Source organism: Narcine bancroftii, chromosome 1 (assembly GCF_036971445.1).
Source record: "Narcine bancroftii isolate sNarBan1 chromosome 1, sNarBan1.hap1, whole genome shotgun sequence".
Taxonomy (NCBI): Eukaryota; Metazoa; Chordata; class Chondrichthyes; order Torpediniformes; family Narcinidae; genus Narcine; species Narcine bancroftii.
In genome coordinates this window covers 440887921-440911164 of record NC_091469.1, presented here as the reverse complement: position 1 = coordinate 440911164, position 23244 = coordinate 440887921, and the positions used below count along the sequence as shown (strand labels likewise).

The following is a 23244-nucleotide window of genomic DNA, read 5'->3' as shown; positions in this document are numbered from 1 at the left end:
CTGTTATATTTTCCCTGACAAGCAATGCCACGCCACCCCACCCCCCCTTACCCCTCCAATTCTATCACACCCTAAAGCAGCAAAATCCCAGAATATTTAGCTGCCAGTCACAACCCTCCTGCAACCACATCTCACTAATCGCCTCCACGTCATACTGCCAAGTGACTATCCACACCTTCAATTCGTCCACCTTCCTTACAATACTCCTAGCATTAAAGTAAATGCATTTCAGAGATTTCCCACATCTTTCCTTCTGTTTGTCCCTATCTTTAGTGTCAACTCTATGATGCCTTGCACTGTTAAGCTCTATAACCTACACTTTTGTTTTAATATAAAACTATGTTTTTATTCTTGCATTGCTTGCTCTATTATGTAGAGGCTGATTTAAATTTAAAATTTTATTTACAGCACAGTAGAAGCCAATTCCAGCCATTTAAACCAATGACACTTAAATTAATTTACAATCCCATACGTTTTGGAGGGTGGGAGGAAATCAGAGCACATGGAGGAAGCCCACGCAGACACAGGGAGAATGTACAGACAGTGCCAGAATTGAACCTGGGTCACTGGCACTGTAATAGCATCACGCTAACTGCTAATCTGCTTGATAGTAAGATAAATAAAGTTTTTCACTTTATCACAGTTCACGTAACAATAAACAATTCAACTCAGATTCATACAGAAAGGAAGGTCTATTGGAGCACTGTATATAATAGCATCATAAAACTATCACTCAACATCAATAACTTCAGGACAGCAGGTGGAGAAAAATGGAATAATCTTGAAAAAATTAGGAAAATCAAGTCTAAGCCATCTGGCCACTCACCACTGTTGTCCACGGTATCTGAGGAATCTTTGTATACACCATGGTGATGTAGAAGATTAGAAAGAAGACTGTGAGCACCCAGTAAAAGACTGCCACAAACATCACCCAACCAAAGGCAGACACAGAGAAGTACTCTGTACTGGCTATTAATATCCACACCAGCAATCCCAGTACCTGGAGAGGAAAAAAAACTTTTCAAGCTATAAGACTCATTATTGGCCTGCACATGGATTAGCAAAGAGCTGGGATTAATTAAAATAATTCAACAATAATATTTACATTTGATCACATCCCTTAACTGCACAGAATCATACTTCACATTCCTTCCCAAAAAAAAACCTGGTGACCATTTCATGAAATGATTCTTCAGCTTTGCTGCTGGATATGGAACTGGAATTGGAAAGGGCATCAGACGAAACGCAGATAAATTACTTAGATATATTTTCTCAAGCTACTTGTCGGATTGCAGGCAGCTATATTTAAAAAAGGACAATTGAAAAAAAATGAAAACCTGAATTTTAGTATTAATGGTAGAAGGACCAGCAAAACAGTAAGGATTTCTCAATTTCTCCGTCTCTGCTGCATCTGAGCCCAAGTCCAGATCTTCCAAAATGTCTTTCTTCCACAAACGTGACTTCCCCTCCACCACCATCTACTCAACCCTCACCCACATCTCCTCCATTTCCCGCTCATCTGCCCTGGCCCCCTCTGCCCCCAGATGCGACACTCACAGAGTCCCTCTTACACTCACCTACCACCCCACCAGCCTCTGCATCCAACACATTATCCTCTGGAATTTCTGGCACTTACAACAGGATCCCAGACATATCTTCCCCTCTCACCCCCTCTCTGCCTTCCATACAGCTCTCTATGTGACTCCCTCATGCCCTCATCCCTCCCCACCAATTCCACCCACCCCCAGCACCTTCCCCTGTGGCATCAACATTTCTGCTGACCTGCTCTCTTCTCCCACCCTTCCCCCCTCCCTCTTCCTTTCTGCCTTCCAGCTCTTCTCCCCCACCCCCCGCTCCCTCTCTATTCACCTGGCCATCCCTCCTCCCTTTGATTGCTGTTGTCCTCTCCCTCCTTTCTCCACCTATTACCTCCTGCCTTTGTGATAATGCCTCCTCCCTACTCTTTTTTGTTCAGATGCCTGCCAACATTTTTCATATCTTGATGAAGTCTCTAGCCCGAAACGCCAGTTATGCATTTTTACCATTGCTATATAAAGGACACTGTTTGACCTGCTGAGTTTCTCCAACATTATGTTTTTACTTCATCAACGGTGTCTGCAGATTTTCATGTTTTACCCAAAACAGTAAGGAACTCTTCTCACTTAATACACTGGAATTTGTATTGTTCATTCCAGCATTTTTTATTTTAGCTTTCTTTCATTTGGAATTTGAAAACTATTACAGATATTTTGGAATCATTACAAGCAAATGAAATAATTAGCTATTTCATGTTCCGAGTTGGTGAATAATTCTAGACTTCTACACTGACAGCACAACCATGTACAGTATATTGACGTCCAAACATCTACTGTGGTGTTGGTTCAGCATTTTGCCATTGAACAAAGAGAATGTGGTCGTCCATGTCAAATAGACTTGTGCCAGTAATCCATCAGTTTTCTTGAGAGCTGAACTCCACATGGAATCTGGTGGCAGAGTCCAGCCTTGCTGGGAGTAAAAATCCTGCAGCAGATTTGAGACCTCATTTAATTAAATATGGAACAGGATCAGTTATCTTCTTTGATCTTTTTTTTACCACCATGTGCCTCCAGATTCTGAGAGTTTAATTTGTACTCTCCCATGTGTAAATCATAATGTTCAACTCTGTGCAAATGTGCTTGCATTTGCCCACAACATTCAGGCCATTATAGTTTTTTATACAAACTGCATCTACAATGGAGTCTTGGTCGTGGGAGAACAAGATTTCTGGAACTATCCTCCCCTCTTTGTATGTGTCTGCTGATCTTGCACTGTGGTTGCTCAACTCTTAAAGTAAACGCTTTATTATCCTTTCACAATATCAGTAATCACTACTGCCACTTTGTTACATTTAAAGTTATGACACAGATACAATAAACTACAAGGTATTTAGATTTTCAAATTAAAATTCAGTTATTACTATTTATAACACACCTGATCCCATGGGGGGCCCACTGTCCCTTCAGATACTGCAAGCCCCCACTCTAACGACGCATGTGCCCAGAAAGAGGGGCAGGCAGTCAACTCATCCAGAACTCTTAACTGTCTGTCAAATTGACTCACGAATGGCCAACTTGGCAATGCCCAGCAATAATCCAACGAGGAGATCCTCTGAGTGACCGACCCAACTACCGTCCCACCCCTGCACCAGTAGCGGGTGGCTGAAGTGCAGCCAGAATTCATGCAGGCTGCGGACTGCTGGTGACTGGCTCGAGATTGGCTGAAGGGGAACCAGGTATCAGAACTGGGATGTTAGTGGGTCTGGAGGCTTCCTGATTGTGTTAGAGCTTGGGTTGCTGATGGTTTGGGCTGAAGGCTATGTGGTTGTGGAGACTGTGGGTGTATTGGAGGTGAATCTATGGACATTCAGTGACTCTGGGGAAGTCTCTCTTTTGCTTCTCTTTCTCTGGCTGTAAGGGGCGCTGGGCAAATTTTGTTGATAGTAAATCTATGTCTGCCTTACTGCAAACTAAAGGAAATTTTGTGTAATATCAAATTTTATGTTTTATTACATGACAATAAAATTATCTTGAACTTCAGGAGCAGGCCCCTTCAGGTAGGCAAAGAGAGACTACAACATCTCACACCATGTACATGTGGCACACTCTCTCCTCTCAGCCACAGAAATAACAAGTGGTCGGGGTGTAGGTGAACTGACTCAGGATGCGGTTGTACCCCAGGTCCCCGATGTAAAGGGAGTACTCCCACGTAAAGAGAAACATCAAACCTTGATTCCAACAAGAAACTCCGGCTGATCAGGGGTCAGCCCAGCCAGGATTGCAGCAAACTTGCACTATTATTTTCTCTTGGGATGTGGGCATTACTGGCAAGTCAGCATTGAATAACTTGTAGAGAAGGGAGTGCACTTTCTTGAACTGTGTCAAACACTGCAGTGAAAACACTCCAATAAATAATTTCCAAAATGTTGGCTGGGTGTTTATGTAGAAAATAATGATAAACATATGCCAGAATCGTGGATGAGCAGAAGGGAAATTGAAAGCTGCGTGGCATTCCCATAAAAAGAAAATGGCAAAAATCCTTTAAAAGAGTGGAAGAAAATACATTCCAGCCAAAGGCAGTAACAGAAAATATTTCATTTTGATTCATTTTAGAGATTTGAAACATATTGCGTTAAGAAACTTCACAAAATTGCAGCAGTGTTTTTGTGGATGGCATATAATTGCAGCCATTGTGTATTGATAATAGAAGGACTGAATGTTTATAAAGCTAGGGTTAAGGTTAGGGTTTGCCCCGGATGGTAATGAACTTTATGAGTAACTTAACAGCTGCACTCATCCAGACAAGGAGATTATTGTGCATTGTAGATGGTGGAAAAGCCTTGTAAGGCATACCCAATTGCTGATCTGCTTTTTGATATTTATATGGCAGTAGGTGCAGTAGAACAGAGGGAATCTGGGAATATGGATCCATAATTCCTTGAAAGTGGCATCAATAAGGATGAAGGAGATTTACAGGATGTTGCTGGGAATTGAGTTAAAGAAAAAGGGTTGAATAGTTTAGGATTTTATTCCCTGGAGCATTGGAGAAGGAGGGGAGATTTGATAGCCATACAAAATTATGAGGGATATACTTTAGACAGGGTAAATGCAAGCAGGCTTCTATCACTGAGGTTGGGTGAGACAAGAGCTGGAGGGCATGGAGTAAGGGTAATAGGTGAAATGTCCAAGGGGAACATTAGTGGGAACCTGTTCACTTAGAGGACCATGAGAAGGTGGAATGAGCTGCCAGTGGAAGTAGTGGATGCAGGATCGATTACAATATTAAAGAGAAATTTGGACAGGTACATGAGGACTGCAAGAGCAGGACTTGGAATGAAGAGTGTTTAAAAATCAGGGAAGGATTTAAAAAGCACCTGGAAAGGTAGGTGCTTCTTTAAATTTCTCCATTGCCTAATTAGCTGTAGACAATAAAGGGAAGGGTAGCTTTAATGGAGTGCCACAGTGGAAGTAGGACTTTGAGGCTTTTGCTTGAGAGGCATTGGCGAGCAAAGGTGGTGGTGGTGGTGTAGGAGTTAAGGTATGGCAAGGACAACCTTGTTGAGCAACAAAAGTATTTGGCAAGTAGGCACAGGTAAGGACACATTTTTCTAATTAGTTTTTCCATTTCATAAGACAGTGGGAATGGCAGCTAGAGCAGAGGCATGTATCTCTTGCAAAATGTAGATAGTCAGGAGAGCCAGAAGTATCCCTGACAACTTCATCTGCCAGAAGTGAATCCAAATGCAGCTCTTTACAGCCATGTTAGGGAATTGGAGTTGAATTTGGTTGAACTCTGGATCATTTGGAAGGCTGAGGGTGTGATAAACAGGAGTTACAGGGTCATCATCACCTAGAAGGAAGGTTGCTGGGTGACAGGAGAGGGAAAAGGAACAGGCAGTCAGTGCAGGATGCTCCTGCCATACCATGAGAGAATGAGATAGGACAGGTGACAGAAGTATGTGTAGGTGAACACTTTGGATCCTGTAATCATAATGCCATTAGTTTCATGCTAATTATGGATAAGGATAGGTTTGTAACAGACTTCAGCAGGGATTTTATCAGAAGGCTGCACCTGGCAATTGGAGTCAAGTGTCTCAGGTAGTTGGATTGGAAAAGCTCAGACCAGCAGGAAGCTGATTGGGCAATTGAGATCAAGTGATCTACAGGGCACAAGGTTGCTGTCTGGAGAAGTAACTGTTAACTGGGATTTCACACTGTGCATGCAGCATTGAGTAGGAAATTCACAACTAACTAGTTTTTTTTCTACAGGTTGAAATTTTTAATTAAAACATTGGAGAAATGACAATTTTGAGGAAGGATCTAGAAAGTGTGGATTGGCTAGGTTGTTTTTTGTCATGGATTTGCTTGATAAATAGAAGGCCTTCAAAGGTGAAATTTTGAAATTAGAGAGTTTGCATGTTCCTGTTAGGATTAAAATGAGCAGACATATGGAACTGGCTGCATCACAGTCTGGCATGGGGACACCAGTACCTGTGAGCAAAAGCCTTGCAAAAGGTAATGGACATAGTGCAGGGCATGACAAGTAAAACCCTCCTTACTAACAAGAAAATCTACAGGGAATGCTGTGGCAGTCATCAAAGACCCACACCACCCACCACATGCTCCGTTCTCGCTGCTATCATCAAGAAAGAGGTATAGGTGTCACAAGACTTGCACCATCAGTTCAGGAACAGCTGCTACCCCTCCACCATCAGACTCCTCAACAACAAACTCAATCAGGGACTCATTTAAGGACTCTTAAATTTGCACTTTATTGATTTTTTTTCTCTCTATTGCACAGTCAGTTTGTTTAGTATCTTCTTGAATATAGTTTTAAGTAGTAATTCAGCCTCACCCACAGGAAAAGTATTTCAGTGTCGTATGTGATGTCGTGTACAGATATTCCCCGATGTACAACCTATGCAACTTACGGCCTTCTGTTTAGAAGACGGGGGAAAAAAAATTTAAGAAAGAAAAAATATAGCGTATATACTCGTGTAATCATCATATTTTTAGACCATTTTTTCAAGCCAAAAAATGGGGGGCAGGGTTGAATTTTACATGGGTTAAACTTTTGACCTCGTAACTGCAGTACCTGCTTCTTTCAAGGCTTTGGGAGCTGAGATGGCTATGACCAGATGGCATGTTCATGTTTGGAGCAGCAGGAATTAGTATACGTGGGCGGCTGGAGTGTCGGGAGTTAGTGTGAGTGAGCAGCCAGGGCATTGGAGTTCGGATGCATTAAAATAGCATTAAAATCACGGTCACCCTATAAGCTGGGTCTAAAAATCCTACCTTAACGGTGAAGGCTTAAACCTGCTGCCATCTTCCTGCCAGCTCCAACACAATTTTGCATTTGCCCTTTTAGTTACCAGCAAAGCCTCAGCTCTCCTCCACAGGGTCCATCCACCCAGTACGGCTGCTGTGGGCTCTGTACAGGCTTTAAACAGCCTATTACAAGAGCTGACAGTGGTTTATTTTAAAATATCTAAATAAAGTTGAAACATTTTACATGGTAATTTGTTGTTAAGATATCGTGATTTGCTTTTAACAGCATCTACTGGTCAGCGATAAATGCCAGATTTGGGTTGTCTTATACAAAATGTATCACTCAAAAATTATTTTAGGTGGAAATTCCGGGTCACCCCATGCACGGGTCACCCCATGCACGGGTCACCCCATGCACGGGTCACCCCATGCACGGGTCACCCCATGCACGGGTCACCCCATGCACGGGTCACCCCATGCACGGGTCACCCCATGCACGGGTCACCCCATGCACGGGTCACCCCATGCACGGGTCACCCCATGCACGGGTCACCCCATGCACGGGTCACCCCATGCACGGGTCACCCCATGCACGGGTCACCCCATGCACGGGTCACCCCATGCACGGGTCACCCCATGCACGGGTCACCCCATGCACGGGTCACCCCATGCACGGGTCACCCCATGCACGGGTCACCCCATGCACGGGTCACCCCATGCACGGGTCACCCCATGCACGGGTCACCCCATGCACGGGTCACCCCATGCACGGGTCACCCCATGCACGGGTCACCCCATGCAACCATATAACCACTTACAGCATAGAACAGGCCAGTTCGGCCCTACTAGTCCATGCCGTAGCAAATCCCCACCCTCCTAGTCCCACTGACCAGGACCCGGTCCATACCCCTCTAGTCCCCTCCTATCCATGTAACGATCCAGTCTTTCCTTAAATGTAACCAATGATCCCGCCTCGACCACATCTGCCGGAAGCTCATTCCACATCCCCACCACCCTCTGCGTAAAGAAATTTCCCCTCATGTTCCCCTTATAATTTTCCCCCTTCAATCTTAAACCATGTCCTCGAGTTTGAATCTCACCCTTTCTTAATTGAAAAAGCCTATCCACATTTACTGTCTGTCCCTTTTAAAATCTTAAACACCTCTATCAAGTCCCCTCTCAATCTTCTACGCTCCAGAGAAAAAAGCCCCAGTCTGCACAACCTTTCTCTGTAACTCAGACCCTGAAATCCTGTCAACATTCTCATGAACCTTCTCTGCACTCTCTCTATTTTGTTTATATCTTTCCTATAATTTGGTGACCAAAACTGTACACAGTACTCCAAATTTGGCCTCACCAATGCCTTGTACAATTTCATCATAACCTCCCTACTCTTGAATTCAATACTCCGATTTATGAAGGCCAACATTCCAAATGCTTTCTTCACCACACCATCTACCTGAGTATCAGCCTTGAGGGTACTATTTACCATAACTCCTAAATCCCTTTGTTGCTCTGCACTCAATTGTCTACCATTCAATGTATATGACCTATTTAAATTTGCCTTTCCAAAATGCAGCACCTCACATTTATCTGTATTAAATTCCATCAGCCATTTCTCAGCCCACACCTCCAGCCTTCCTAAATCACCTTTTAATCTACGGTAATCTACCTCACTGTCCACAACACCACCAATCTTTGTGTCATCCGCAAACTTGCTTATCCAATTTTCTACCCCTACATCCAGATCGTTAATATATATAACAAATAATAGTGGACCCAGGACCGAACCCTGAGGAACTCCACTAGTCACCGGTCTCCAATTGGACAAACAATTTTCTACCACTACTCTCTGACACCTTCCATCCAACCACTGCTGAATCCATTTCACTACCTCCTTATTTATACCTAATGCTTCCACCTTTTTTCCTAACCTCCTGTGGGGAACTTTGTCAAAAGCTTTACTAAAGTCCAAATAGACAACATCCACAGCTTTCCCTTCATCAACATTTTTTGTAACCCCCTCGAAGAACTCAATCAGGTTTGTCAAGCATGATCTACCCCTGACAAAACCATGCTGATTACTCCCTATCAATCCTTGTACCTCCAAAAATTTGTAAATAACATCCCTCAGAACACTTTCCATCAACTTGCCCACCACAGACGTCAGACTTACAGGCCTATAATTCCCAGGTTTGCATTTGGACCCTTTCTTAAACAGAGGAACTACATGCGCCACCCTCCAATCCTTTGGTACCACCCCCGTGGCCAGTGACATCCTAAATATCTCTGTTAATGGCCCCACTAACTGTCCACTAGCCTCCCTGAGTGTCCTTGGGAATATTTTGTCCGGTCCGGGAGATTTATCCACCTTTATCTTTTTTAACACAGCCATCACTACCTCCTCGGTTATCCTTATATGCTTCATTACCTCCCCACTATTTTTCTTTACTTCAACTGGTTCAACATTTTTTTTCCCTAGTGAATACTGAGGCAAAGAAATCATTCAAAATTTCCCCCATTTCCTCAGACTTCTCACTCAGCCTACCCTCGCTATCTACAAGGGGTCCAATTTTATCTCTCACTAATCTTTTACTTTTAATGTACTTATAGAAACCCTTTGGATTTATTTCTACTCTCTCAGCCAAACCCTCTTCATGCCTTTTTTTGGCCTTTCTAATTTCTTTCTTAAGATTCCTTCTACACTCCTTGTAGTCCTCCTTCAACTTCTCAGCTCCCTGCTCTTTATACCTCTTGTACACCTCCCTTTTTCTCCTAATCAAATTTCCAATATTCTTCGAAAACCAAGCCTCCCTATGACTTCCAGCCTTTCCTTTGATCCAGACTGGGACATAACTACTCTGTACCCTCAAAATTTCTTTTTTGAATATCCTCCATTTTTCATTAACATCCTTACCTGAAAATATCCTGTCCCACTCAATACTCCCCAAATCCCTTCTTATTCCTACGAAATTTGCTCTTTTCCAATTCAGAACCTCAACTTTAGGCCTCTCCTTGCTCTTCCTTAAAACTACCCTAAAACTAACAGAATTATGGTCACTAGACCCAATTGGTTCTCCAACATTAATGTCCGCTACCTGACCTAGCTCGTTCCCTAACAGGAGATCCAGTATTACACCATCCCGTCGGTTCTTCTACTAAATGATTTAGAAAACAATGCTGAACTCATTTAACGAACTCCAGCCCATCCAGCCCTCTAACCGTATGGGTATCCCAATCAATGTGTGGGAAGTTAAAATCTCCCATGATCACTACCTTATGATTTTCACACATATACGTTATCTCCCTACAAATTTGTTCCTCTAGTTCCCTTGGCCCATTTGGTGGTCTGTAATACACCCCTATTAGCACCCTCTTGCCTCCTCCACCCTTCAATTCCACCCAAACAGCCTCACTGGTCGATCCCTCCATACCATCCTGCCACCTCACGGCAGTAATGTCCTCCCTAACAAGCAGAGCAACTCCTCCTCCTTTTTTACCCCCTGATCTATAACATCTAAAACAAATGTATCCCGGAACATTAAGTTGCCAGTCCTGCCCCTCCTGTAGCCAGGTCTCACTAATTGCCACAATATCGTGACCCCAAGTATCTATCCATGCTCTCAGCTCATCTACCTTGTTCACTATGCTTCTTGCATTAAAATATATGCATCTCAGAGAATGACCCTCACATATATTCTCTTTTTTACCTTCTACCCTAATCTCCATCCTACCTTTCTTATCTTTTTTTATTCCTAGCTAGGTGGCCATACTCCCTGGACACTGCTCTCACCCTCTGTTCTCGGGCCAGCCTATGCAGGGGCCAGCCTATGCAGGGGCCAGCCTATGCAGGGGCCAGCCTATGCAGGGGCCAGCCTATGCAGGGGCCAGCCTATGCAGGGGCCAGCCTATGCAGGGGCCAGCCTATGCAGGGGCCAGCCTATGCAGGGGCCAGCCTATGCAGGGGCCAGCCTATGCAGGGGCCAGCCTATGCAGGGGCCAGCCTATGCAGGGGCCAGCCTATGCAGGGGCCAGCCTATGCAGGGGCCAGCCTATGCAGGGGCCAGCCTATGCAGGGGCCAGCCTATGCAGGGGCCAGCCTATGCAGGGGCCAGCCTATGCAGGGGCCAGCCTATGCAGGGGCCAGCCTATGCAGGGGCCAGCCTATGCAGGGGCCAGCCTATGCAGGGGCCAGCCTATGCAGGGGCCAGCCTATGCAGGGGCCAGCCTATGCAGGGGCCAGCCTATGCAGGGGCCAGCCTATGCAGGGGCCAGCCTATGCAGGGGCCAGCCTATGCAGGGGCCAGCCTATGCAGGGGCCAGCCTATGCAGGGGCCAGCCTATGCAGGGGCCAGCCTATGCAGGGGCCAGCCTATGCAGGGGCCAGCCTATGCAGGGGCCAGCCTATGCAGGGGCCAGCCTATGCAGGGGCCAGCCTATGCAGGGGCCAGCCTATGCAGGGGCCAGCCTATGCAGGGGCCAGCCTATGCAGGGGCCAGCCTATGCAGGGGCCAGCCTATGCAGGGGCCAGCCTATGCAGGGGCCAGCCTATGCAGGGGCCAGCCTATGCAGGGGCCAGCCTATGCAGGGGCCAGCCTATGCAGGGGCCAGCCTATGCAGGGGCCAGCCTATGCAGGGGCCAGCCTATGCAGGGGCCAGCCTATGCAGGGGCCAGCCTATGCAGGGGCCAGCCTATGCAGGGGCCAGCCTATGCAGGGGCCAGCCTATGCAGGGGCCAGCCTATGCAGGGGCCAGCCTATGCAGGGGCCAGCCTATGCAGGGGCCAGCCTATGCAGGGGCCAGCCCATGCAGGGGCCAGCCTATGCTATAGCAGATATGATACTGACAATAAATCTGAACTTTGACTTTGAACCTTGGTTTTCGAGGGATATTTGGGATCTGGTTAAGAGAAGAGAGAGGGGTATATTAGCAGGTATAGACAACAAGTAACAAATTAAGTACTTGAGGAGTATAAAAATTCAGGAAAAAAAATGAGGAAAATCAGAAGGGCTAAAAAGACATGAGGTTGCTTTGGCAGACAATATGAATGAAAATGCAAAGGGCTTTTAACAGATATATTAAGAGTAAAATTATAGTAAGGGACAAAACTGATTCTTGAAGATCAGTGGTCAGCTTTGAATGGACCCAGAAGAGATGGAGGAGATCTAAAATGTTTTTTTTACACCTGTATTTACTCAGGAAACTGGCACAAAGTCAAGGGAAGTAAAGAAAATATGCAGTGAGGTCAAGAAACCTATATAAATTAATGAGGAGGAGGAGGTGATTGCTGTCTTAAAGCAAAATAAGTATGCATAAATCCTCAAGGCCTGAAAAGATATTCCTTCATTAAATTATCTAACATAAAAAGGTTGAAGAGGATTTAAATAAATGGATGAATTTACCCATAACGTTAGAAGGTAGGGTTAACTATATTAGGATGAATATACTTTCAAGAATACAGTATCTTTTACAAACTTTGCAAATACTATTGCCTCAAAAAATTTTAAGGTTAAATAAATAGGTAATGAAATTCCTCAGGAAAGGTAAGATGTCAAGAGTCTCTATAGAAAAATTGAGAGAATTACAGCTTCCTAACTTTAAGAATTATTATCAAGCAGCTCAAATGAGATTTCTTCCTTTTTTTTGGAGAGAGAAAACCCACATGGGTTTAAAATAGAATTAGAAAAATTATGAGAGAGATTAGCAGAAGAGTTCACATATATCTGTTTGGAATAAGATAAATGATAAAATTGGAACTAAGGGAAGTGTGTTGCCTAAGATACTGTTTTTTTTTCAAAATTATACCTTTTTCAAAGGATAACCAATTTTTAAATATTTGGTCCCATAAAGGGATCAAAAATATTGAAGGTTGTTATGAACAGGGTCAAACTGGTAACACTCTTTTCTGTTATTTCCAATTGAAAGGATGTTTAAGAGAAAAAAAATAGGTTCTGAAATGTCATTATCTATTTATAATGAAGTGGAAAATCTCATTAGAAGGGGCAATATTAAAAAATTCATTTTGACAATGTATCTTTTGATACAAACAGGAATCCCTAAACATGGAGTTTATAAATCGAAACAGAGGTGAGAGACTGATTTGAATATTATAATTAATGAACAAAGATGGTCAGAGCTATGCTGAGACTGTATGACTATCAACGTAATATGATCAACGTAAGGTATAGATTAGTTCAATATAATTTTCTATGTCAATTTTTCCTTACACCACAAAAATTGAATAGAATGAAATCTAACTTATCGGAACAATGTTTTAGATGTAGTGTAGAGGTGGGAACTTTCTTGCATGGTCATATTTTGGCAGTTTTGGGTGGATTTAGGGAACTTTTTAGAGCAGGTAACAAATGTGATATTTCCACAAAATCCAGATTTATCCCTATTGGGGAATATACAAGGGATGAGGCCTTAATTAGAATTATTAATATATCAAATGGAATTAGTTGAAATTGCACTAGCAGTGGCATGAAAATGTATTGCAACTGCTTGGAAATCAGATTCACATTTGGGTATGAAGATGGAATGCAGAAATTCAGAATTTTATTCTTTTAGAGAAAATAACATATAATTTGAAAAACAAATACAGTATATTTGTGCAAATTTGGCACCTATATATGCAAACTTTAGGTATAAATATGTAATAGTTTTCTACCTTCCCCTTGAGTCCTGTATTGATTCTCTCTAAATTGACTTTAAAGAAGCTTGGTTAATGTCCTGTGTGTTTGTCTGTGCATCTCAGAGAAATCCTTAGATTTTCTTTTATCTTGCATTACAATATTAATGTACTTAAAAAAAAAAAAAAAAAAATTGGGGTAATCGGGGAAGGTTAGGGTAGGGGAGAGTTTATAAGTATCATGTAGTGTATTTTTTGATTTTTATTATTGTTGTATTAACTCATTTATTTAAATTTTCCATACATGCATTTAACAAATATTCTCCCCAAAAATTCCCTTAGACCTTGAGGAAGGCAAGTGCAGAAATTGCAGGGGCCCTAGCACGTATATACAAAATATCCTTAGCCACAGATGAGGTGCCAGAGGATTGGAAGGTAGCTCATATTGTTCTGTTATTTTAAAAATCTCCATAAATAACCCAGGAATTATAGGCCATTGATCCTGACATCAGAAGTAGGTAAGTTATTGGAAGGTGTTCTAAGATATCAGATATACAAGTATTTGGTTAGTCTGGGACTGATTAGGGATGCACAAAGTGGCTTTGTGCATGGTAGGTTGTGTTTAACACATAGTTTTTTGAGGAGGTTACCAGGAAAGTTGATGAAGGAAAGCCTATGGCTGTGGTCCACATGGATTTTGATAAGGCCTTTGACAAGGTCCCACATGGGATGTTGGTCAGGTAAGTTCAGTCACTCGGTATTCCTGGTGACATAGTAAATTGGATTTGACATTAGTTTTGTGGGAGATGCCAGGGAGTGGTAGTGGATGGTTCACAGGATCACAAGATAAAAGAACAGAAGTAGGCCATTCAGCCCATCGAGACTGCTCTGCAAATCCCCTGAGCTAAACTATTCTCTGATCTAGTTCCAAGTTCCGACCTTTTCCCCATATCCCTTGATATCCTGACTAATTAGATACCTATCAATCTCCCCCGTAAACTCCCCCAATGATCACACCTTCTCGACTGTATGTGTCAACGAATTCCACAAATCCATAACCCTCTGGCTAAAGAAATTTCTCCTCATCCCTGTTTTAAATGGACACCCTGTGCCATGTCTCAAGGTCTAGCTCGGAAATAAGACACATACAGCAAGAACTGCAGTTGACACTGATTTTAATGAACTGGCTGCTCTCTTTGATATGGTCAGGAAGACCCTGGCAGCCATGTGACTGATGGGCATAACCCATTCCCATTCAGGCTCTGATTGGTGGGATCGGCCCATTTTGCTGCAGCATCATCAATGGGTGTGGTTTGTGGTGCCCTGGGCGCCAATTGGCCCTTTTGCGATCCGTCGCCGGTGAATGGCTGGCAGAGCCCGTTTTGCAGTGGCCTATGGGAACAGGCCACTGATGCCTCGTGCAGCATGCTCGATTGCTGTATTCAAATGCCATCTTCTGTGGCGACTGTTGTGGGCCGCTACACAACCCCCTACCTGCCCCAGAACCAGCAATCGGAGACCTTTGGAAGGCCTGCCCCTGCAGCGAGGGATTGGGAGTGTGATTGGTTGACTGCTATCCAAATGTGCTGGTTTGAATCAGTCAATCGTGAATGTCTCTTCCCTGCCACTGATGTCCAGAACGCAGGTGGAGTGATATGGGCCCTCGTACAATCTTTGGAGCAGTTGCTGGTGAGCTCTGTGCCTCACGAAAACGTATTTATAGTTCTTAAAGTCTTTGGAGTTTATGGATCGGGATGGCCATGCGCTTTGGGAAGTGTTGGGGCGAGCATTCATAGAAACAGAGAAGATAGGAGCAGGAGTAGGTCATTCAGCCTTTCGAGCCTGCTCCGCCATTCAATGAGATCATGGCTGATCTTAAAGTTCAGTACCCGTCCCCGCCTTCTCATTCCCAAGCGTTTGCGCAGTCTGACTAGTGTGGTGTCTGGTGGGTCTTCTGGGATACTAGCCAAGTATTTGCCCAGGATGACTAAGGGCATGCCGTACACTATCTCAGTTGTAGATGTTTTGAAATCCTCTTTGGGTGAAGTTTGGATGCCCAGGAGGACCCACAGCAGTTCATCTGTCCAGTTGGGCCCTGAGAGTCTGGCCATGAGCGCTGATTTAAGGTGCCTATGGAACCTCTCCACCAATACGTTGGCTTGCAGGTGATATGCTGTTGTCCGGTGGAGTTGGGTTCCCAGAGCATTGGCCAAGGCTGTCCAATGGATGCCAAAGTGAACTTCCATGTGAAATGGCAGTTGCTAAAAAGAAGGGGGATGATGCAGGTGCTGAAGGTCCATATGTTTTGAGTTATTTGGCAGCTCTCCGTTCTTGGCCCATCCTTTGGTTATGGGCGTCGGAGGTGGAGGGGAGGATGCTGACCTCATTCCCAGTGTAGACCAGGAACTGGTGGCCCGACAAGAAGTCTCATATATGAAGCAGGCTTTGATGTATGGCAGCCATCAATGACGGTTGGCTCTGGCATTTCTCGGGAATATGCAGGGGAAGCAGCCTTTAAACCCCAGCGTTGACGATTAAAAACAGTACGGCTCACCAGTGGGTTCTGTTGGTCGGCAGGCTTCTTGGCTGGTCGCTGTTGTCGAGGTGTCGTCACCTGTTCCACCATAGCGCAGACGTCTCTCTTCACCACCCATAGCATGTTTGCTCGGGCAGCTATCTTTCTGGGGTCATCAAAATCATCTTCTGTGATGACCAGCTGGATGTTTTCAGGTGGCTGCTCCAGGAAGATCTGCTGAAACAGCAGGCAAGAGGTGTGGCTATCATTAAGAGCAAGAATGTTGATCATGAGGGTGGAAAGGGTCCTGTTCCCCAAACAGTCCATATGCGACAGTTGGGCCACACACTCTTGCTTTGAGAGCCCGCAAATGCAGGTTAGTAGCTCCTTCAGGGCCACATACTTCCTTTGCTCCAGGGGATGCTGAAGAAAATTATATGGTCACCCTTCTAATCCACATCTACTCTGTCCAATCCTTTCAGCGTTCGAAATGTTTATATGAAATCCCCTCTCATTCTTTTATACTCCAATGAATACAGTCCAATTGACTTGCTGACAGGAGGCCTGTGATTAGTGATGTTTCTCAAGGGTCATTGCTGGTTCCATTGTTTTTTTTTCATTATCAATGATTTTGATGATAATGTGGTAAATTGGATCAGCAAGTTTGCAGATGATACAGAGATTAGAGGTGTAGTGGACATTGAGGAAGGCTTTCAAAGCTTGCAGAGGGATCTGGACCAGCTGGAAAAATGGGCTGCAAAATGGCAGATGGAATTTAATTCCGACAAGTGCGAGGTGATGCATTTGGGAAAGTCAAATCAAGGTTGAACCTACACAGTAGATGGTAGGGTTCCAAGGAGTGCAGTAGAACAGAGGGATCTGGGAAAACAGAAACATTACTTCCTGAAATTGGCATCACAGGTGGATAGGGTTGTAAAGAGAGCTTTTGGCATATTTTCCTTCGTAAATTTAAGTATTGAGCATAGGAGTTGGGATGTTATGTTAAAGTGCTACAAGACATAGGGAGGCCAAATTTGGATTTTTGTGTGCAGGTTTGGTCACCTAACTACAGGAAAGATATCAATAATATTGAAAGAGTCCAAAGAAAATTTATTAGCATATTGCTTGGATATGAGGAAATTAGTTACAGGAAAAGGTTAAACTGGTTAGCACTTTATTCCCTGAAGCATATTAGTGTGAGGAGAGAATTGGGCAGAGGTATACAAAATTATGTGGGTATAGACAGCAAATGCAAATAGGCTTTTTCATTGAGTTTAGATGAGATACAAACCAGAGGACACGAGTTAAGTGAGAAAGGGGAGAACTTCAGGGGAAACATTAGGTGGAATTTCTTCACACAGAGTGTGGTGGGAGTGTAGAACGAGCTGCCAGTTGGGTTGGTGAATTTGGGCTCAATTTTAACATTCAAGAAAAATTTGGACAGATACATGGATGAAAGGGGTATGGAGGGTTATGGACTGGGTGCAGGTCAGTGGGATTAGGCAGAATAATAGTTTGGAACAGTCTAGAAAGGCCAAAGGGCCTGTTTTATTTTGTGCTGTAATAGTCTATGGTTCTATTATATACAGTAGTGGCTATGAAGGACTAAGGTCCGGCTGCAAGTTGATGGAATGATACTTTATCACTGACTTGATGGGCTGAAGAACCTGTTTCTGTGCTGTAGTGTTCTATGACTGGCCCAGTTATCTGGACACAGGTGACTACAAAACAGTGAAAGTGAGGGATTCAGGGATGCTAACCATAGGAGTAAATTGTTCAACAGACTTCCTTGCACTTGTGGAATAAATCATGTACACCTTTTATCAGTATATTTGTAAGTATTGTCTCTGTCTTGCTTCATGCAGGAGTGAACTTTATTTTATCGACAAGTTATGAATGGAGTGGAACATTATGCAATCATCAGAAAACAACCTTCATTTCTGACTTTTGGAAAGAAGGAATTTTACTGTTGAAACAGATGAAGATGGTTAGGTTGTGGACATTGCCCCAAGGAACAATTTCAGTGATATCTAGGGCCTGGGATGATTTGACCTTCAACAACTACAAATCCTTCTCTTTCGCTTTCAAATACCTCCAATTTGATGAGGTCTTTTCCACTCCTGTAGTGGAACTGGAATTTGTTTAGAATCTAATTGGCTTAAGACTAACTTCTGGAGCATGTTCACCACACAATTCTTTTGCACTCAGCAATTTCTTTATCACTTCTCAAAACTGAGCCGTCATACTGAGTACAGAGGGCGGCCTTCGTTATGTTACACTCCCATGGATGGTACATCTTCTAGTCCAATTCTAAACATTTGGGACTCTGTAGGTCATAACAAGATTCATCAGGAGCTATCTCCTCAAGATCTGGCAGATCCCTCCTAGTATCGTTAGCATTAATCTCCGTATAGTAAGGAGTGTAAAAGGACAGGAATGGGGTCTCCCATCTCAGCAGCAAATGCGCTAGCTCTGCGACCATGAGACCAATCAATTATGTTTCTTTATATGGAAGGAATGCAGAAGAACCCAAAAATCTTTGGAGAAGAGTATGATGAATAATTAGGGAGATAATATGAGCTGTAAGGCTTATTAGAGTCAATAGGGTCAGATTGGGGTAACCCAAGTATGACTTCTTGCATAGTTAGTTGAACTATTTTCTGTCTTATTTACTTGTTTTGAAACTTTTAAAAATGTTTATTTTTCTGAATGTTGCAAAGAGAAGGGTCTTTTAAAGGTATTCTATGATATTTCAAGTTTATTCTTGCTGTAGTATATTGTTTATTTTACTATGTGTCACTGTAACACATCTTATGAAAGTTTTTGATAACAGCATTCCACTTACAACTACACCCTCTACCTGCACCCACATACTGCAATAATGAAAGCTCAGTCATCCACGCTGTAGAAACAGCACCATGACAATGTAATGGAAACTACCAAGCTTTTTTTTTAAAAAAAAATCAAAATATTTCTTGGAAATTTTGTCCATCGTCTCTCCTCTGGGACAAGTGATAGATGAGAAAATAGAATGGTGATAGGAGAAAGAGGCAGAGGGCTGAGAAATAGACTCTGATAGGAGGAAGGAATGTAAAGGGATGGAGGCTGCAGGATGGAAAGTCTGGGTGATGGGCAGGTAGAGAGGATGGGGGAGAGGGGGAGGGGGGAAGAGAGAGGGGGGAGGGGGGAAGAGAGAGGGGGGGAGGAGGGAAGCGAGAGGGGGGGAGGAGGGAAGCGAGAGGGGGGGAGGAGGGAAGCGAGAGGGGGGGAGGAGGGAAGCGAGAGGGGGGAGGAGGGAAGCGAGAGGGGGGGAGGAGGGAAGCGAGAGGGGGGGAGGAGGGAAGCGAGAGGGGGGGAGGAGGGAAGCGAGAGGGGGGGAGGAGGGAAGCGAGAGGGGGGGAGGAGGGAAGCGAGAGGGGGGGAGGAGGGAAGCGAGAGGGGGGGAGGAGGGAAGCGAGAGGGGGGGAGGAGGGAAGCGAGAGGGGGGGAGGAGGGAAGCGAGAGGGGGGGAGGAGGGAAGCGAGAGGGGGGGAGGAGGGAAGCGAGAGGGGGGGAGGAGGGAAGCGAGAGGGGGGGAGGAGGGAAGTAGGAGAAATCTAGTGTGGGGTTTGAGAAAAACGGGGAAGATTAGCAGAATTCAACTGGATGAAGACTGCCAAGAGAGAATAAAAGGTGATGTTCCTCGAATTAGGAAGTGGCTTCATTCTGACATTTTCTTGCAGCAACTCTAAAATCCTGCATTCCCTTAATATCTAAAAAAAACTGTCTCTATATTAAAGAGAGGGCAGCATCACCCTCATCTACAAAAAGAAGGGGGGGTGAGGAGGACATCAGGAATTGGTGACCAATTTCACTGTTCAATGTAGGCAACAAGATCCTGTTGAAGGCCATCGCCAATTGAGTCCAGTCTGCTCTGGGATAGGTGATCCGCCCTGATCAGACCTGCGCTGTTCTGGGCAGGAAGATCTCCGACAGCCTCCTGCTGCTCAGGGACACCATTGCCTATGTGCAGGACAGGGGGTGGATGCTTGCCTGGTCAGCTTAGACCAGGAGAAGGCCTTTGACCAAATTTCTTTGGGGAGGGAATTAGGAATTGGATCCAATTACTCTACACAGACATTCGTAGTGCAGTCCAAATCAATATGGGTAGGAGACAGATAGTTTCCCCATTGTCTGGTCTTGGGCAAGGCTGCCTTCGGTCTCCAATCTTACTTGTGTGTTGTATAGAGTCCTCTGCCAAAGTCATCGGGAAGGACCAGGGCATAAGAGGAGTGATGTTGCCAGGCAGCAGAGGCACCCAGGCCAAGGCCTCTTTGTACATGGATGACATTGTGGCCTTCTGTTTGGACATGTGATCAGTCTGGAGACTGACCAGCATATGTGGGCTGTTTCATTGGGCACTAGGGCCAACCAAAATAAGAGCCAGACAATGCTCTTCAGTAATTGGCCCAACAGGTCCACCATCCCCTTCACAGTTATAACGGACTACATGAAGATACAGGTAATCTGGTTTGGAGGGGCTGAGGTTATTGCTAAGGTCCACCAAAAATTGGGAGTGTGGGCTTCGTGATTACAAGAAAAAAAACTTGGTCATCAGGTGTGAGGTGCTCTTGGTGCTGCTGTACATGGTGCAGGTGTGTTCTGTCCCCCGCACTTACGTCTGGTCAGGCACCAGAGCAGTATTCTAATTAATTTGGGGCTCCAAAATGGACACGGCCAGAAGGAACACCAAAGGGTGTACCCAATGTGGAGCTCATCCTGATGGCTACCTTCATGTGTGGCTGCATCAAGCTGTGTGTAGAACCAAGGTATGAGAGCAAGTGCTGCTAAGTGCCAAGGGTTGTGAAGGATAGGCCTGTCCCTGCTGCTGTGCAATGTCCAAGTTAGCAGTATTGTGCCACACTACTTATCCTTTGAGGAAAAGTTCTTCCAGGTCAACACCTTCGACCACGGCCATTTGGCAATGGTCAGCATGGAATGTCCTGCAGAAACTGAAAGAGGAGAACTCAACAGATCTGGTGGAATGGTTCCCAGAGCATAATGTCCAGGTCATCTGGCAGAACACCTCATCACCAACAAGAACCAGGACTTGGCCTGGTTGATGGTGAGAGGGGCCCTCCCAGTGAGATCCTTCCTGTATGACTGGAGCATCACCCTCAATTCATGCTGTCCTCAGGATGGCTATGATGGGGTGGAGGCCATTGCCCACCTCTTTGCCAAATGCAGATTCAAGAGGGATGCAAAGGGCGCTGTCACAATTCACCCCCCCCAGTGACAGAATGACAGAGGAATCCTTGATTTACAGACTGTTCCTGGGGACCTACTTGGAGTCCAACATCCAGAACTGCAGGAAAACCATCAACTCAGTAAAAGACACCCTTTGGTCGGCCCTAAACTTGGTGTTCTTTCAGCACACTGAGATGTTGGTCCAGAAATGCTGCCACCTGGCACATTCCAGGCTGCAGGACTAAATGCCGAGGAACGTGCTGAGGCTTGGTGCGATCAATGCGAGGGCACTGGAGAAGGAGTACAGTTTAGAGCACCCACCTCCTCTCCAGGAGAGGCTGACACTGAGGGGAAGTTCCTCAAACCAAGGGGAGAAACAACAAGATGCCACAAGGGTGGTGACTGAACATTAAGGCAACAATGTTAAAAATGGAAGGTACGTCAATGAGATGACTGACAAAATGTAAAAAAATTTCTGAACAGCTTCTGAACTGTAAATATATCTCCTCGATATGAGGTAACTGACACTATGTAAAAGTTTGTAAATATCTTGCTCACTAGGATTGAAATTAAGAATGTTAAATGTGGAACAGATTTTGGTTTTGTATTGTACATAACTTACTGAGAATAAAGTTTTTTTGGAGGGAAAAGAAAGAGATGAAGGACCTTTAACCCACTTATTACCAAGTAAAAACAGAAAGCTGGAGAAACTTAGCAGGTCAAACAGTGTACTTTATAGCAAAGATTAAGATACTTAACCAACTTCTTGAGATTGAGCCCTGCTGAGTTTCTCAAACTCTGTTTTTACTTCAATCAAAGTGTCTGCAGACTTTTGTGTTTTACACTTATTTATACCAATCCTGTTTCCCAGCTTTTGGCCGATAGCCGCCTTTGCTTTGACATTCAAACACTCATCTAAATACTTCTTAAAATGTTGTGAGACTATCTATCTCCACCAATCCCTCAGGAAGTGTGTTCCAAATTTAAACTGCCTCTGGGTGAAAAGAATTCCTCAAATTTTTGGCCGTTTAACTGAAATACATCCTCTTTGGTCATGGATACTTAAATGGGGAACCTTTCTCACTGTCTGCCATCTTTATGTCCCCCACCTTGGATCAGATCGTTCCCTGTGCTGCTTGAAAGAAAATGAGCCCAGCTGATCCAATGAGATGATACATAAATGCATCAACTACAATAGAAAAAAAATGATCACAATATTCCCAGACAGAAAAATAGATAACAAATATAAAAGGAGAGATAAATAAATGTTCACAGTTGCAGTTAGTGCCAAAAATGTGACATTTCAATAATGCAGACAGATCTTTTGGTGATTTCTGAATAGTTTATGGTTAGTATCAGTATAGTATAGGGAAGTTCAAGGGCTCAATCACTGAGGGAAAGAATACTATTCTATACCTACATGTGCTGGATCTTCTATACCTGCTGCTTGAAGATGGTGGCGCTGTTGCAGGTGCAGACTTGAGGGGAAGCAGAGATACAGTGCTCCTGCAGGGTCCCGCTGCCCAGTCAACTGCCATAGTCTCCGCAAGGGCTTTGAACACCCCATTGAGGGATCCGACGGTGGTTTTAGTTGAAATCCCGTGGCCGTGGCAGCGTCCATTAATTGGCAGCAGCCACAAGGGGCTCCAGACTCCGGATAAGAGGAGGGGAGGACTGGAGCAGGGCACTAGAGGATAGGAAGATCATGCACCGCCTGAGAAGGAAAAGTGGAGGAGACCATCCGCAGGGTCGGTGACCACGGCAGCGGACCACTGAGGGGGCTCTGCGGCTGAGGGACCAGTGCATGCGACGGGCTGCTGGCGACTTGAGGCGAGGAAGCTGTGGGCTGCTGGAGACTGCTGTCGGGAGACTTGTGCCGTGCTGGAGACTGGCTCGAACTGACTGAAGGGGTACCAGATATCAGAATCTGGATGTGAGGAGGTGCCGAGTGGGCTGAAGGGTTCCTGACCATGTCAGAGGTTAGGATATGGAGGTTAGGTTGCCAATAGTTTGGACTGGACTCTGTGTGGCTGCGGGGGCTGCGGAAGCGCTGGAGGCTAATCTATAGA

The 23244-nt window shown here is 44.6% G+C and overlaps 1 protein-coding gene across 2 annotated transcripts in view; it reads right to left on the bottom strand.

Annotated features, from left to right (window-relative positions):
• cmtm8b (CKLF-like MARVEL transmembrane domain containing 8b) overlaps window positions 1-23244 on the bottom strand; it is an 83871-nt gene that overhangs the window by 18940 nt on the left and 41687 nt on the right. For both annotated transcript variants that reach the window (XM_069914399.1, XM_069914398.1), the window contains exon 2: window positions 827-1000. In XM_069914399.1, the coding sequence (XP_069770500.1) occupies window positions 827-1000 (174 nt within the window). The remainder of the gene's footprint in view (window positions 1-826; window positions 1001-23244) is intronic.